Genomic DNA, 15,604 nt, shown 5'->3' on the forward strand with positions numbered 1-15,604 from the left:
ACTTGACTGGGAAACACTCTATAATGAAAAGTAAAAGTGTTGTGAAAATAACTACACTACCAAATGTAATCTACAGATTCAATGCAATCCCTATCAAATTACTAATGGCAGTTTTCACAGAACTAGAACAAAAAAATCTCACAGTTCATATGGAAACACAGAAGACCCCTAATAGACAAAGCAACTGTGAGAAAGAATGGAGCTGGAGAAATCAACCCTCCTGACTTCAGAATATACTACAAAGCTATAGTCATCAAAGCAGTATGGTACTGGAACAAAACCAAATATAGACCAGTGGTACAAGATAGAAAGCTCAGAGATAAACCCATGCACCTATGGTTACCTTATTTTTGACAAAGGAGGCAAAAATATACAATGGGGCAAAGATAGTCTCTTCAGTAAGTGGTACTGGGAAAACTGGACAGCTACCTATAAAAGAATGAAATTAGAACACTTCCTAACACCATACACAATGATAAACTCAAAATGGATTAAAGACCTAAATGTAAGACCAGAAACTGTAAAATTCCTAGAGAAAAACATAGGCAGAATACTCTATGACATAAATCACAGCAAGATACTCTATGACCCACCTCATAGAGTAATGAAAATAAAACAAAAAATAAACATGTGGGACTTAATTAAACTTAAAAGCTTTTGCACAGCAAACTATAAACAAGGTGAAAAGACAACCCTCAGAATGAGAAAAAATAATAGCAAATGAAGCAACTGACAAAGAATTAATTTCAAAATTATACAAGCAACTCATACAAGTCAATACCAGAAAAACAAGCAACCCAAACAGAAAATGGGCCAAAGATCTAAACAGATATTTCTCCAAAGAAGACATACAGATGGCTAGTAAACACATGAAAAAATGCTCAACATTGCTCGTTATTAGAGAAATGCAAATCAAAACTACAATGAGATATCACCTCACACCAGTCAGAATGGCCATCATCAAAAACAATAAATGCTGGAGTGAAGAAAAGGGAACTCTCTTGCATGGTTGGTGGGAATGCAAATTGATACAGCCACTATGAAGAACAGTATGGAGTTTCCTTAAAAAGCTAGGAATAAAACCACCACATGACCCAGCAATCTCACTATTAGGTATATACCCTGAGGAAACCAAAGTTCAAAAAGACACATGTAACCCAATGTTCACTGCAGCTCTATTTAGAATAACTGAGACGTGGAAGCAACCTAGGTGTTCATCAACAGATGAATGAATAAAAAGGCTGTAATACATATATATGGTGGAATATTACTCAGCCATTAAAAGGAATGCATTTGAGTCAGTCCTAATGAGGTGGATGAAACCAGAGCCTATTATACAGAGTGAAGTAAGTCAAAAGAGAAAAACAATTATCATATACTAACACATATATATGGAATCTAGAAAGACGATCCTGATGAATCTATTTGCAGAGCAGCAATGGAGATACAGACATTGAGAACAGACTTATGGTCACAGCTTGTGGGGGAAGCAGAAGAAGAGGGTGGGAGGTATGGAGAGAGTAACATGTAAAATAGATAACCAACGGGAATTTGCTGTATGACTTAGGGAACTCAAACAGGCTCGGTAACAACCTAGAGGGGTGAGATGGGGAGGGAGTTGGGAGGGATGTTCAAGTAGCAGGCGACACAGGTAAACCTATGGCTGATTCATGTTGATGTTTGATGGAAACCAATGCAATGCTGTAAAGCAATTATCTTTCAATTAAAACTAAATTTTTTAAATTAAAAAATAAATAAAATGAATTTATAAAAAAGCAAAGTAAAAGTGCTTCCATAATGTCAAAAAAATCATATAAGCCACAATTTTAAATTAGAATTTTTGCCTCTTTAAACCTAAAAGTCATTTTCCTAAGCAAATAAACCTTGTGCCCTCTACTAATAAGATCTGAAATTTACACATAAACTAATAAACATGTTGACTAAAATGATTCCAGACACACAAGATGAACTATGCAGGTTCTTCTCACATCTGCAGAGTCTGCTCGCCCCTCCCTTGGGGACGGGCAGAGGTACAAGTTCTGGCCCAGACATTGTGGACAGGAAAGTACTGCACACATCCCATCTCCAAACACATTCACAGTGGGAAACAAGTGAAAACAAATGTGCAGATACTGCATAGGACAAAAGGAAGAAGGGAGACATAGAGGGAAAAAGGCACCAAGATCTATAAAATAGAAAGATAAAAACATGCATTAAAAATATTTAATTTTAGAGTCCAAGAAGTTCATTTTCTCTAAAAAATAAATGTGTTGCCAAGAAGGGTTATTTCATCAAGTACATTTCATGCCTTGGCACCAGTTTACTGAGTCATTTAGACAACAAGAGAGAGAGAGAAAACAGACCCATAAGGAAAAGGGGCACACACACAACACTTAATTTTTATTTGAACCAGAAAGTCTGGAAAAAGCACTAGAAGAGCCAGAATAAACAGTGAGGCCCAAGTAAAATATGCCAGGCTGAAGCCTAGGAAATGAGAAGAACAACAGATACCTGTGCAAGAGGAAGAGGGTTACAGACAAAGCCAACAGAAGGTAGGTGTCAAAAACAATGCAGATCTCACTGCTTATCTATCCCAGGGTCAACCAGGAAACTGCCCCAAACAATTCACCAGAACAGTCCAGGTAACACTTCCATTTTCAGAAAGACACGACCCCAAATGTTATATGACAGAGAGGCCTGTGTGAGAGAACAGAGATCTATAGATTCTGAGGGCAAAAACAAACAACTGTTTGGCAATTTGAGTGTGTACTTCTATGAGAGAAAATGTAACTGGACAGAGAGTTATTGATTTTATTCAGGGCCATCGTTGTGCCCCTTCACAGGATCACACTGCTCTGCAGTTAAGTTCATCATCGCTCAGCCTTCTGCTCTTCGGCTGACAGAGAAGGGTTCACAGGGCTAAGTTCCTGCAACACCCGCCTGTACGGTGTGAACACACAAGTCCAAGACACAGAGCAACAGAGTCACTGCCTGCAGTGTTGCTTGCAGAAATGCAGTGAAAGTTATTACGTTTCCTTTTTCTTTTTAAAGTTTGGCTCATAAAATATCAAAGGGAGGTGGGAGATTAAACCAAAACAACAGTAAGATTACACTTTCACTCATTCAAATGGCAAAGGTATGTATGTTAATAAATAATACCCAAAGTAGGCAAGGGTGTAAAGAAATGAATATTTTTTTTACCAACGATGGGAATGCAAACTGAAACAATCACTCAAAACAGAAATATGACAGTATGCAATCAGTGCTTAACACACATTCATGATCTTTGACCATGCAATGCCACACCTAGGAATTTATTCTTAGAAAATAATCAGAGGAGCCAAACAAGAAAAAAACTTAGCTATAAAAAAGTTACTGTTATAATGCTTGCAAAATAAAGAAAATGAAAACCATCTAAATACTAAACCAAAGAAAAACATTTAAACAAAATATGGCATATCTTTATTATAGAATATTACACTACTAATTATAATGATATTATAGAATATTATATTACTAATTATAATGATACTATGGAATAATCTAACAATAACGTTGATAATAACAACAGCAGTACCAAATGAGGGCTTACTGTGTGATAAACATTATTCTAAGTACTTTATATGTCTTAAACTATTCAATCCTCAAAATAGCCCTAGAGATAGGTATTAACTATTGTTATCCCATTTTACGGATGAGAAAAGAAATGTTGAGACAGATGCTAACGCTGAGAGATGCTATATGTGTGTGTGTGTGTCCTTAGTTGCTCAGTCATGTCTGACTCTTTGTGACCCTATGGACTGCAGCCCACCAGGCTCCTCTGTCCATGGGGATACTCCAAGCAAGAATACTCGAATGGGTTGCCATGTCCTCCTCCAGGGGATTTTCCCAACCCAGGGATCGAACTTAGGTCTCCCACATTGCAGGTGAATTCTTTACCATCTGAGCCACCAGGGAAGCCCAAGAATGGGAGTGGTCAGCCTATCCCTTCTTCAGGGCATCTTTCTGACCCAGGAATCAAACCAGGGTCTCCTGCATTGCAGGCGGGTTCTTTACCAGCTGAGCTACCAGGGAAGCCCTGAGAGACATTACAAAACATGCCATAGTCACACAGCTAATAAAGGGCACATCAGAAATTCAAATACAGTTTAGCTTGAGTTTGTGCTCCTGGCCATTTTGGGTCAATCATATTTAATGATGTGGAAACTTTTCTTGCTGTATTGTTAAGAAAAAGTAGGTAACTTTCTTATAAAGTAAGTTATAAAAGGAGAGATGGAAGGAAAGGAGGGGGAAGGGGAAATAGAAAAACATCTAAAAAGACTCTAACACTGACTCAACATTTAGAGTTACTCTGATATTTGAGTGTATTTTCTATATTTTCCAAATTCTTTCAATGTATTAGGTTGGTAATTACCAAAAAATAGAAAAAAAAAAACCTTTGATTTTAATTCTTAAATTGCACATTAAAAAACAGATAATTATTTAATGATACTTTGGGAGATAGCAGTTCACTGGTCCTTATTTGTGGAGCCTCAAAAAATGCTTAATGAGAAAGAGATCCAGTCATTCAGAAGGAGCCAAGTAGACCTTCTGCCTGCCTTTACCCAGAGTTCCTGCTCCCACAAGCTGACATACAAACTCTACTGTGGGGCCCACATGATAGTAACACATTATAGTTCTTTTGCATCATTTTAATATAGTTACCAGAATGAAAATAAAAACAATAAAAAGTATCTACTCTTTACAACAACTTCATAGAATAGGTATGGACTATTTTAACACCTGCAGAAACTGAAATCCAGAGGGGTTAAGAAACTTGGTCGGAACCAAACAATCAGGAAAGTGGGGAGCCAGGGGTCTGCCCCAGGTCCTATGGCTCTGAAGCCAGGTGAGCTCTTCTGCCACTCCATGGCTTACGGCGAGGCAGGATGGCAGGGTAGTTCAGAGCACTGATTCTGGAGAATGAGTTCATCAATGTGAATCCTAGCTCTGTAACCTTGGACAAATTACCTACGTTCTCTGTGCCTCAGCTTTCTCATTCAAAAAGTGGCAAGGCTACTGCGAATCAAGGTATTATTCCACATAAATCACTTCCATCTGGAAGTATATGCAGAGTCTGAACAAACCCATTCAAGGATTTGTGAACAAAAGTATGCAGCACTGATTGACACCACAAAACCTAGTGGGTATTCCACACATTTTTCAAAGACAAGAACAAACACATGCAATGCTTACTATGTACCAAGCCCAGCTGTAAGAACTGTAAAAATTAACTGAATCTTCATTAACAAAAAATGCCAAGAAGTCTAGCAAACGTACATGACTTTTGCAGGCAATTTCATAGGACTGGTAACATCCCTTCCTTTACCTGGACTCTTCGTAGATGGGCCACACGCTCCTCTATGGAGGTCTGCAAGGCCAAAGGGACTTTCAGAATCTCTTGGTAATTGTCCATCAGAAATGTCACCAACCTAGCAGCTAGTAAGTCATCCAAGTCCACATCATCTTTGGAACACAAGATGCAATGAGAAAATGTCTGAACCATCTAAAAAAATAATAATAATGAGGTCAAGGGAGTAAATTTTTAAACAAACAGAAGATGAGGATTTTGTTTTGGTTTGGTTTTTTACCTACTCTGAACTATTTTGCAAAAAGTAACTGACTAGTCAGAGAGAAATGACCCACAGCACAGGGTGCCCATCTTACCTGTCACCTGGACACACCTGGTCATCTCAGATGGGTAATCTTCTCATCAACCAGCATGAACAGAATGTGCCTCACATCTCACAGGGACTTAGCAGAGATGCTTGTCTAAGCAGTTTTTAAAGATATCTCCTTTTATAGATGTTTTAAATGTATATTAAACAAGTTCTGAAAATTTATTATCATCATCGTGACTTGAATCCATGTAGCACTCTTAAGTTCAAAGTGCTTTATAATATCCTAATTTCATTATTATTTTACTTTAAAAAAAAAATCTTCTAGCACAATCTGTGTGCTTCAAACATCATAGTTTTTCCTAGTTAACTGTTATTTTCTCCAGGATTTTGTAAGTGCATTGACAATCCTCTTTGAACAAAACTATCAGAAGTGCATTAAGTAATGAAATATAAAAAATATAGCAGTTGCTTCCATAGAATTCATTTTAACTACTCCATTCTTAATACAATCCTTTCAGTTCAGTTCAGTCGCTCAGTCGTGTCCAACTCTTTGCGACCCCATGAACTGCAGCATGCCAGACCTTCCTGTCCATCACCAACTCCCAGAGTCCACCCAAACCCATGTCCATTGAGTCGGTGATGCCATCCAACCATCTCATCGTCTGTCGTCCCCTTCTCCTCCTGCCCTCAATCTTTCCTGGCATCAGGGTCTTTTCAAATGAGTCAGCTCTTCCCATCAGGTGGCCAAAGTATTGGAGTTTCAGCTTCAGCATCAGTCTTTCCAATGAACACCCAGGACTGATCTCCTTTAGGATGATGGACTTTTTTCCCCTTTTCCTACAAATTTTATTGCTGACAATCTTATCTCAAAACCAATAAGTATGTAAATAAGTCAGGCAGAGAAAGACAAATACTGTATGATAGCACTTATATGTGGAATCCAAAACATACAACTAACGAATACAACAAAAAAGAAACAGATTTACAGACACAGAGAAAAAAATGTGGAGAGGGAAGTGTGGAGAGGGAAGGAGAGAAGGCAATGTAGGGGTAAGGGATTAAGAATTACAAACCATTATGTATAAAACAAGCTACTTGTATATATTGTAAAGCACAACAAATATCACCAATATTTTATAACTGAAAAAGGACTATAACCCTTAAAAATTGTAAATCGCTATATTGTACACCTGCAACTTAAATTGTACATCAACTATACTTCAATCTTAAAAACACCAATACACATGACATTGTGTAATTCTGTTTAATAAGACTTCATTTCATCCACATACTACAGGTGATACTTTATCTTCACTCACGTGCATGCACAGAGGAAGACACACACAGACACTCTTTGCCTGGGGACTCTAGACCCCAGGGATTTGGGAATGCCTTGAAATTGTATGCAAATTTTACATATACATTCTTCTGGGAAATAGGTGCAAAGTCTTCTTTAGGGTTTCAGAAAGGTCCATTAGCCCACCTACACGTCCACCTACCCATAAAAAGTTAAGAATCATTCTTCTGGGCACTGATTGGCCCTCTGATCTCGTGCCACACCTCTAAAAGTGGGCCAGTAAACCCTCAGGCATACACAGTGGTCCAGCAGCATATGGAAAGGATGTACTTACCAATGAGACATCAATTCTGCTTTAAGATATTTTCTGAGGAAAATTCAAAAACTTACTAGTAAATAATTCTAAACCTAAACCCTATTTTAAAACACATGCTGACACAATAAAGGAGAAATCAGAATCAGCCTACTTTTTTAAGCAAGATTGAGAATATATTAAGAAATATCCTCACTCATGGACCCTTGGGTCACAGCCTGAAAGACACACATTTTCTCTCTCTTTCTAAGTTGTCCGGTCCAACTCTATTTCATTTCTTCCTAAAGGCTTTGCAACCCTCTTTGTCCTGAAGGAGAGAATGTGGTTTCTTGAGAGGCCGGTGATCTTGCCTGTCCACACTTCCTTCTCTTTGTGTTGACAGCAGGCAGAATGCAGCAGCTGTCTCTACACTCAGAGTCCACCCCTACTCATTCTTTACTTTTCATTATGTTCTTTAATACTTTGGCCACCTGATGTGAAGAGTTGACTCACTGGAAAAGACCCTGATGCTGGAAAAGATTGAAGGCAAAAGAGAAGTGGACCTCAGAAGATAAGATGGTTAGAGAGCATTGCCAACTCAATAGACATGAATTTGAGCAAACTCCAGGAGTGAAGGACAGGGGAAGCCTGCCATGCTGCAGTCCATGGGGTCACAAAGAGTCGGACATGACGAAGCAACTGAACAACAACAAATCTTCTTTAAGTCACTCAGACCGAAAGAATAATACCAGCCTGAGTGGATTTCAAGCCATGGCTCTTTAAGCCAGCCTGCCTTGTACCTTCCTCTGGTTGCCAAACTAGTAAATTTGACTCGAGTGAATTTCATCCCCAAAACTCCAATCCTCTTAGATGTCAGAAATCAACCTACCAGTGTTCGGGTGCCAAAGCCATCACACAGTGGTGGCATCTCCTTATTTAAGCAGATCCTTGCCATCATCCTCATCAACAGCTGTAACTTTCTCCTATTTTCAGGGGGCAGGAGAAGGCAACAAATTTGAAAGGCTTCGATGGCCATTTTCTCTTTCTGTAACAAACCTGATTTAGGGGAGGAAAAATAAAAGGTTTTATTCCTTTAAAAACCTATAGCCTACCTGACTCTATTATTTCACATTTTTATAAAATATGTATTACTAAAATTATATAAAGCACGTTCACATGTTCAATTATACAGGGCTAACTGCTACAGATCCACTGTCACAAATGAGCATAGAAAATACAAACCATCAACTAGGCATGGCAAATATATAAAACAAAGACAGCCATTTTTCCCTCCCACAACTTGACAGTTAAAACTAAATTCTTTTTTTTTTTCATTAAGAATTTTTTTTTAATTTATTTTATTGGAGGCAAATTACCTTACATTAATATATTGGTTGGTTTTGCCATACATTGACATGAATCCGCCCCGGGTGTACATGTGTTCCCTTTCTTGAAACCCTCTCCCACCTCCCTCTTCCCCATGTCCTCCCTCCAGGTCATCCCCGTGCACCAGCCCCAAGCATCCTGTATCATGCGTCGAACCTGGACTGGTCACTTATGATAATATACATGCTACAATGCCGTTCTCCCCAATCATCCCACCTTCACCCTCTCCCACAGAGTCCCAAAGACTGTTCTATATACCTATGTCTCTTTTGCAGTCTCGTATACAGGGTTAAGGTTACCATCTTTCTAAAGTCCATATATATGCGTTAGTATACTGTATTGATGTTTTTCTTTCTGGCTTATTCACTCTGTATAATAGGCTCCTGTTTCATCCACATCATTAAAACTGATTCAAATGCATTCTTTTTGATGGCTGAAAAATACTCCATTGTGTATATGTACCAAAGCTTTCTTATCCATTCGTCTGCAGATGGACAGCTAGGTTGCTTCCAAGTCCTGGCTATTATAAATTGTGCTGCAATGAACACTGGAGTACATGTGTCTCTTTCAATTCTGGTTTCCTCGGTGTGTATGCCCAGGAGTGCGATTGCTGGATCAGTTCTATTTCCAGTTTTTTGAGGAATCTCCACACTGTTCTCCATAGTGGCTGTACTAGTTTGCATTCCCACCAACAGTGTAAGAGGGTTCCCTTCTCTCCACACCCTCTCCAGCATTTACTGCATGTAGACTTTTGGATAGCAGCCATTCTGACTGGTGTGAAATGGTATCTCATTGTGGTTTTGATTTGCATTTCTCTGATTATGAGGGATGTTGAGCATTTTTTCATGTGTTTGTTAGCCAATTTTACGTCTTCTTTGGAGAAATGTCTGTTTAGTTCTTTGGCCCATTTTTTGATTGGGTCGTTTATTTTTCTGGAATTGAGCTGTAGGAGCTGCTTGTATATTTTGGTAAAACAAAATTTTCATAGCATTCTTTCCCATTGAATCAAGAGCAGTCAGGTTAAGCCTAATGTAACACTCAACACTCAGATAGTGTAAGAGACCCAAGACAGCACGGGCAAGAACATGAATGTGCCATCCCTGTCCTGAAGTCTCTCCTTTTGTACTATTTCCTTATGATGAGCAGGGTCACCATACCACCTGACTCTCATGGACTAAATAACAGGACTAATGCTCTTGGGGTCATTCCACTGCCAAAGACTCTACTTCTTTCTAAGTAACACCTGTCAAATAATGCTTCCTTCCAATTAAGCTATTTTTTTCTAGCTAAGTGTGCTGATTTAATTGTGTTACATGTCAACCCTCCTCAGCCAGTATGATTTTGCTAAAAACTAGAGTATTCTAATACTGTGTTCTCTTCAACTGTATTTGTCCATCTTCAAGCCTTCTAAAGAGATGAAATTGCTTTCACCAATGTATTGGTCCACATCCAACCTTTTCAAGTTCCAACTAGTCTCTGACTTATGAGACCAAATCACCTTCTACATTTAGCAGATATTTACTGGCCACATACAACATGCCAGGAACAATGCTAGCTCTCTTTGAAGAGCTTGTGCACTGTGAGAAGAAGAGGCCTATGAAGTAGAAAATGTGAGGGGCGCTGCAAGAAACACCTGCAAGGGGCATATTAGGGAAATTATAAGTCACTCAACGGGACAGCAGCATAGGCTGTGAAAGCCCAGTAGAAAATAAGCTAAAAAAGTCAGCAGAGATGAGATCCTGGAAGGTCTTGAATGCTAGACTAAGGACTTTGGGTATGAAGAAAAGTTAAAAAGGAAAAGGAGCTGGGGAGTGATGGGAAAATACTCCAAGAGATTTGGCGGTTACTCTCTAAAGACATTTGAGCAGAGATCCGAAGAAAATGAGAGCAAGCCTGGTAAATATCACAGAAACAAATTTTCAAGGTGAAGGAAATAGCAATTACAAAGATTATGACAAGGGAATATGTTTGGAGTGTTTGAGGAACAGCAATGAGTAGTGTAAAGACAGAGCAGAGTGCAAAGAACATTGAAGTCAGAAACAAGGTTAGAGAAGAAATTTTTATGGAAACACATTAAGACTCTGAATGCCTAAAACGATCTTGAGAAGGAAGAACAAACTGGAGGTATCGTATATCCTGATTTCAAACTATACTACAAAGCATCAGTCATCAAAACAGTATGGTACTAGCACAAAAACAGACACACAGATCAATGGAACAGAACAGAGAGCCTAGAAATGAACCACACTTATATGGGCAATTAATCTACAATAAAGGAGGCATGAACACACAATGGGGAAAAGATAGCCACTTCAATAATTGTTTCTTGGAAAACTGGACAACTTCACGCAAAAGAATCAAACTGGAGTACTCTCATACTATGCATAAAAATAAATTCAAAATCAACTAAAAACTAAAATGTGAGACCTGAAACCATAAAACTTCTAGAAGAAAATAAGCAGTATGCTCTTTGACATTAGTCTTTATTATATTTGAAGGGGTATGTCTCCAAAAAACAAAAGCAAATTAGACAAATGGGACTACCTCAAATTAAAAGGCCTTTGTACAGTAAAGAAAACTATCAACAAAATGAAAACACCAATTCCTGAATGGGAGAAAATACTGTCAAAAATCAAAAAACAGAACTATCATACGATCTTACAATTCCACTTTAGGGTATTTATCTGAATAAAACAAAAACACTAATTTATAAAAGATGTATGCACCCCTGTTCCATTCCAGCATCAATCGAAGTGCCCATCAATAAATGAACGGATAAAGAAGGTATGTGTGTGTGTAGATAAAGATATAGATACTGGGTTAGCCAAAATGTTCCTTTGGTTTTTAAGTAAAACTAAAAGACACATTTTCCATTTTCACCGAGAACTTTATTGAACAACGTATCCGCCATTTTGTTCCACTACCTTCTGCCATTTTTTCAGGCAACATCATAATCCCATCTTCCCAAAACTTTTTATCTTTTTGAGCAAAATACTGTTCCAGATGCCTTTTACAGTCTACCAGGGAATTGAAATTTTTGCCATTAAGAGAATTTTGTAAAGACCAAAAGAAATGGAAATCCCAAGATGCAATATCTGGTGAATATGATAGATGAATCAGAACTTCCCAGCCAACTGTAACAGTTTCTGCCTGGTCATCAAAGAAACAGAAAGTCTTGTGTTTTCCTGATGGGAGATTATACATTTTCTTTTGACTAATTCTGGACACTTTTTGTCAAGTGCTGCTTTCAGTTGGTCTAATTCAGAGCTGTTAGTTAGTTAGTTAGTTCAGTCACTCAGTCGTGTCCTACTCTTTGCGACCCCATGAATCACAGCAGGCCAGGCCTCCCTGTCCAACACCAACTCCCAGAGTTCACTCAAACTCATGTCCATCAAGTTGGTGATGCCATCTAGCCATCTCATTCTCTGTCGTCCCCGTCTCCTCCCGCCCCCAATCCCTCCCAGCATCAGAGTCTTTTCCAGTGAGTCAACTCATTGGAATTAATTGATTGGTTTTCTGGAAGAAGCTCATAATGAAGGATTCCCTTCCAAGCCCACCATATACACAACATGATCTTTGGAAGGCAAGAAGGCCCCTGGTGTGGTAGGTGGTGGTTCATTTCATTCACCCCATGATCTCTTCTATTCCTTATTAAATGAGTATAAGATTTCTTAATACAAATTAGTCTGACCAAAGTAAAGCATAAAAGCTTTTTACCTTGTGATTATAATCAAAAGACAAGTCACAGACTATGAAATTATATTTGCTAGACTTAAGGATTAGTACCTAGAATGTATTTTTAGAATGACAAAAAAGAACAACCAAAAGAAAAAAAATGAGTAAAGGATAGAAAAAAATTTTACTCAAGAAGAAACCCACATGACCAATAAACAGTAAGAAGATTCCTTTTCATACCCATCAGATTAATAAAATTAAAGGACTGGTTCAGTTCAGTTCAGTTCAGTCGCTCAGTCGTGTCCGACTCTCCGCGACCCCATGAATCACAGCACGCCAGGCCTCCCTGTCCATCACCAACTCCCGGAGTTCACTCAAACTCATGTCCACAGAGTCGGTGATGCCATCCAGCCATCTCATTCTCTGTCGTCCCCTTCTCCTTCCGCCCCCAACCTTTCCTAGCATCAGAGTCTTTTTATTGGTAGGAACAATCCAATAGGAATATATCACGAATGGATGTGTAAATTGCCAGAACAACTCTGGAAAGCAATTAGCTAGAACCAGTAAAGACATGAATATCAAACAACTTAGTGATTCTGCTTCAAGATACAGAGAAATACATGGATACCTTTGCAGCCTTGCAAAATGTCCTGGGTCAGGGTGGCAGGCACATGGATGTCTATTACACCACCATCCTTCCAAACAGTACTTTCAATGAAAATTTAGAAATTAAATTCCAGGGTTACTTTCTTTTTGCTGTGCTGGGTCTTTGTTGTGGTGCACGGGTTTCTCATCGCGGTCACTTCTCTTGCCGCAGAGCGTGGGCTCTACGGCACGCTTCAGTAGCTGCAGCTTATGGGCTTTGTTGCCCCGCAGCATGTGGACTCCTCCCAGAGCAGTGACTGAACCCGAGTCCCCTGCATGGGCAGGCAGATTCTTCACTGGACCACCATGGAAGTCCTGCAGGGTTACTTTTTAAAGTGCTATTTGAGAATGCTTTCTTTCTATGAACAATACCACCAATAACAATGAGTACATTTGGCACTAGATCTTGGCTTTTAAGTATCATTCTCTACAAAAAGAAACCAAGAATTCTTAAAGAAATGGCTGATTCCAGGGTTGGTGACAGAAAGTAGAAGTTGAGCCTGTAGTGGTAAAAATAAAGTGCTTCAAGAATGCTCAGGACATGGCAAAAGGCTACATGAGCCATTCTAAAGGAAGCCCTCCGCCGGGATTCCAAATACATGTGTATTAGACTGTGCTGTGGCAAGTCGCTTCAGTCACGTCCAACTCTGTGCAACCCTAAGACTATGGTCTATAAGGCTCCTCCATCCATGGGATTCTCCAGGCAAGAATACTGGAGTGGACTGCCATGCCCTCCTCTGGGGGATCTTCCTGACCCAAGGATCGAACCCAAGTCTACTGGGTCTCATTGATTGCAAGCAGATTCTTTACTGTCTAAGACACCAGGGAAGTCCTGTAATTAGACTACTTGATATTAGCCTATATGTCATGGGGCTGTATTCAGTTTAATTCCCTCTACCCCTAGTCTTTTTAACTCCTAAAAAAAAAAACACATATACAATTCAATGGGTTTTGGTATATCCACTAAATTATGCCCATTACCACCATCTTAATTCTAGAATGCTTTTGTCACTGCAAAAAGAAATCTCCATACCTGTTAGCAGTCATTCCTCATTTTCTCCTCCCCTCAGTCGCTGGAAGTCACTAATCTCTGTCTCTATAGATTTGCCTGTTCTGAATCTTTCATACAAATGGAATCATACAATATGTGATTTTTGGGGTATGGCTTTTTTCACTGAGAATGATGTTTTCAAGATTCACTCACATTGTAGCATGTCAACAGTACTTCATTCCTTTTGATGGCTCAACAATACGCCATTGTATAAATATACTGCTTTTTTGCATTTATCACTTGAAGGACTTTTTTTTTTTTTTTTTACAATTCTGAGTAATGCTGCTATGAACATTCATGTACAAGTTGCAGTGACATATACTTTCAATTGCCTTGGGTATGTGCCTAAGGGTGAAACTATTGAATCACATGGTAACTCTATGATTACCTTTCTAAGGAGCTACAGAACTGTTTTACAAAATGGCTCTGCCATTTTATATTCTCACCTGATTCCAATTTCTCTACATTCTCATTAATACTTGTTAACCATCTTTTTTATATAGCCATCCTAGTGGGTGTTAAGTGGTATCTCATTGTGGTTATGATTTGCCCTATTTTGAGGACTATCACCCTAGAAATGCACAGCTTAGTGTGTATTCAGCAAGAGATTCAAGGAGGTTCCCATGCAGAGTTGTGGAGCTTTTTCTCTATATACTTGTTTATATTAGTTTCCTAGTGCTGCCATAACAACATATCACAGACTGGGTGGCTTAAACAACAGAATTTTTTCTCTCAGTTTTGGAGGCTAGAAACTATGATCAAGGTTTCAGTAGGTATGGTTTCTCCTGAGGCCATTCTCTATGGCTTACAGATGGCTGCTTTCTTGTTCTGACCTCCATGTCATCCCTCAGTCTGTGTCCAAAATTAATATCCTCTTCTTATTAGGACACCAGTCATACTGGACCAAGGCCAAGTCACACAGCTTTTAAGTGGAGAAGCTGGAGCTTGAACCAGTTGCAGAAATTATTCAAAACATTCAGTTCAGTCGCTCAGTCGTGTCCGACTCTTTGTGACCCCATGAACCACAGCACACCAGGCCTCCCTGTCCATCACCAACTCCCAGAGTCCACCCAAACCCATGTCCATTGAGTCGGGTGATGCCATCCAGCCATCTCATCCTCTGTCGTCCCCTTCTCCTACTGCCTTCAATCTTTCCCAGCATCAGGGTCTTTTCAAATGAGTCAGTTCTTCGCATCAGGTGGCCAAAGTATTGGAGTTTCAGCTTCAGCATAAGTCCTTCCAATGAATATTCAGGTTGATTTCCTCAAGGGTTAACTTGTTTTATCTCCTTGCAGTCCAAAGGACTCTCATGAGTCTTCTCCAACACCACAGTTCAAAAGCATCAATTCTTCAGCACTCAGCTTTCTTTATGATCCAACTCTCAAACCCATACACGACTACTGGAAAAACCATAGCTTTGACTAGATGGACCTTTGGGAGAAAAGTAACGTCTCTGCTTTTTAATATGTTGTCTAGGTTGGTCATAGCTTTTCTTCCAAGGAGCAAGTGTCTTAATTTCATGGCTGCAGTCACCATCTGCAGTGATTTTGGAGCCCCCCAAAATAAAGTCTGTCACTGTTTCCCTATCTATTTGTCTT

At 39.2% G+C, this 15,604-nt stretch overlaps 1 protein-coding gene across 1 annotated transcript in view; it reads right to left on the minus strand.

Moving 5' to 3' along the window:
* Window positions 1–15,604, minus strand: part of DEPDC1B (DEP domain containing 1B) — a 99,940-nt gene that overhangs the window by 7,403 nt on the left and 76,933 nt on the right. The window contains exons 8-9 of the mRNA XM_055422020.2: window positions 8,139–8,305; window positions 5,369–5,545 (exon numbers count right to left, since the gene is read on the minus strand). Of these exons, the coding sequence (XP_055277995.2) occupies window positions 5,369–5,545; window positions 8,139–8,305 (344 nt within the window). The remainder of the gene's footprint in view (window positions 1–5,368; window positions 5,546–8,138; window positions 8,306–15,604) is intronic.

This window comes from Moschus berezovskii, chromosome 18 (assembly GCF_049115385.1).
Source record: "Moschus berezovskii isolate FMDL1 chromosome 18, NW_MosBer_1.0, whole genome shotgun sequence".
In the NCBI taxonomy this organism is placed as follows: Eukaryota; Metazoa; Chordata; class Mammalia; order Artiodactyla; family Moschidae; genus Moschus; species Moschus berezovskii.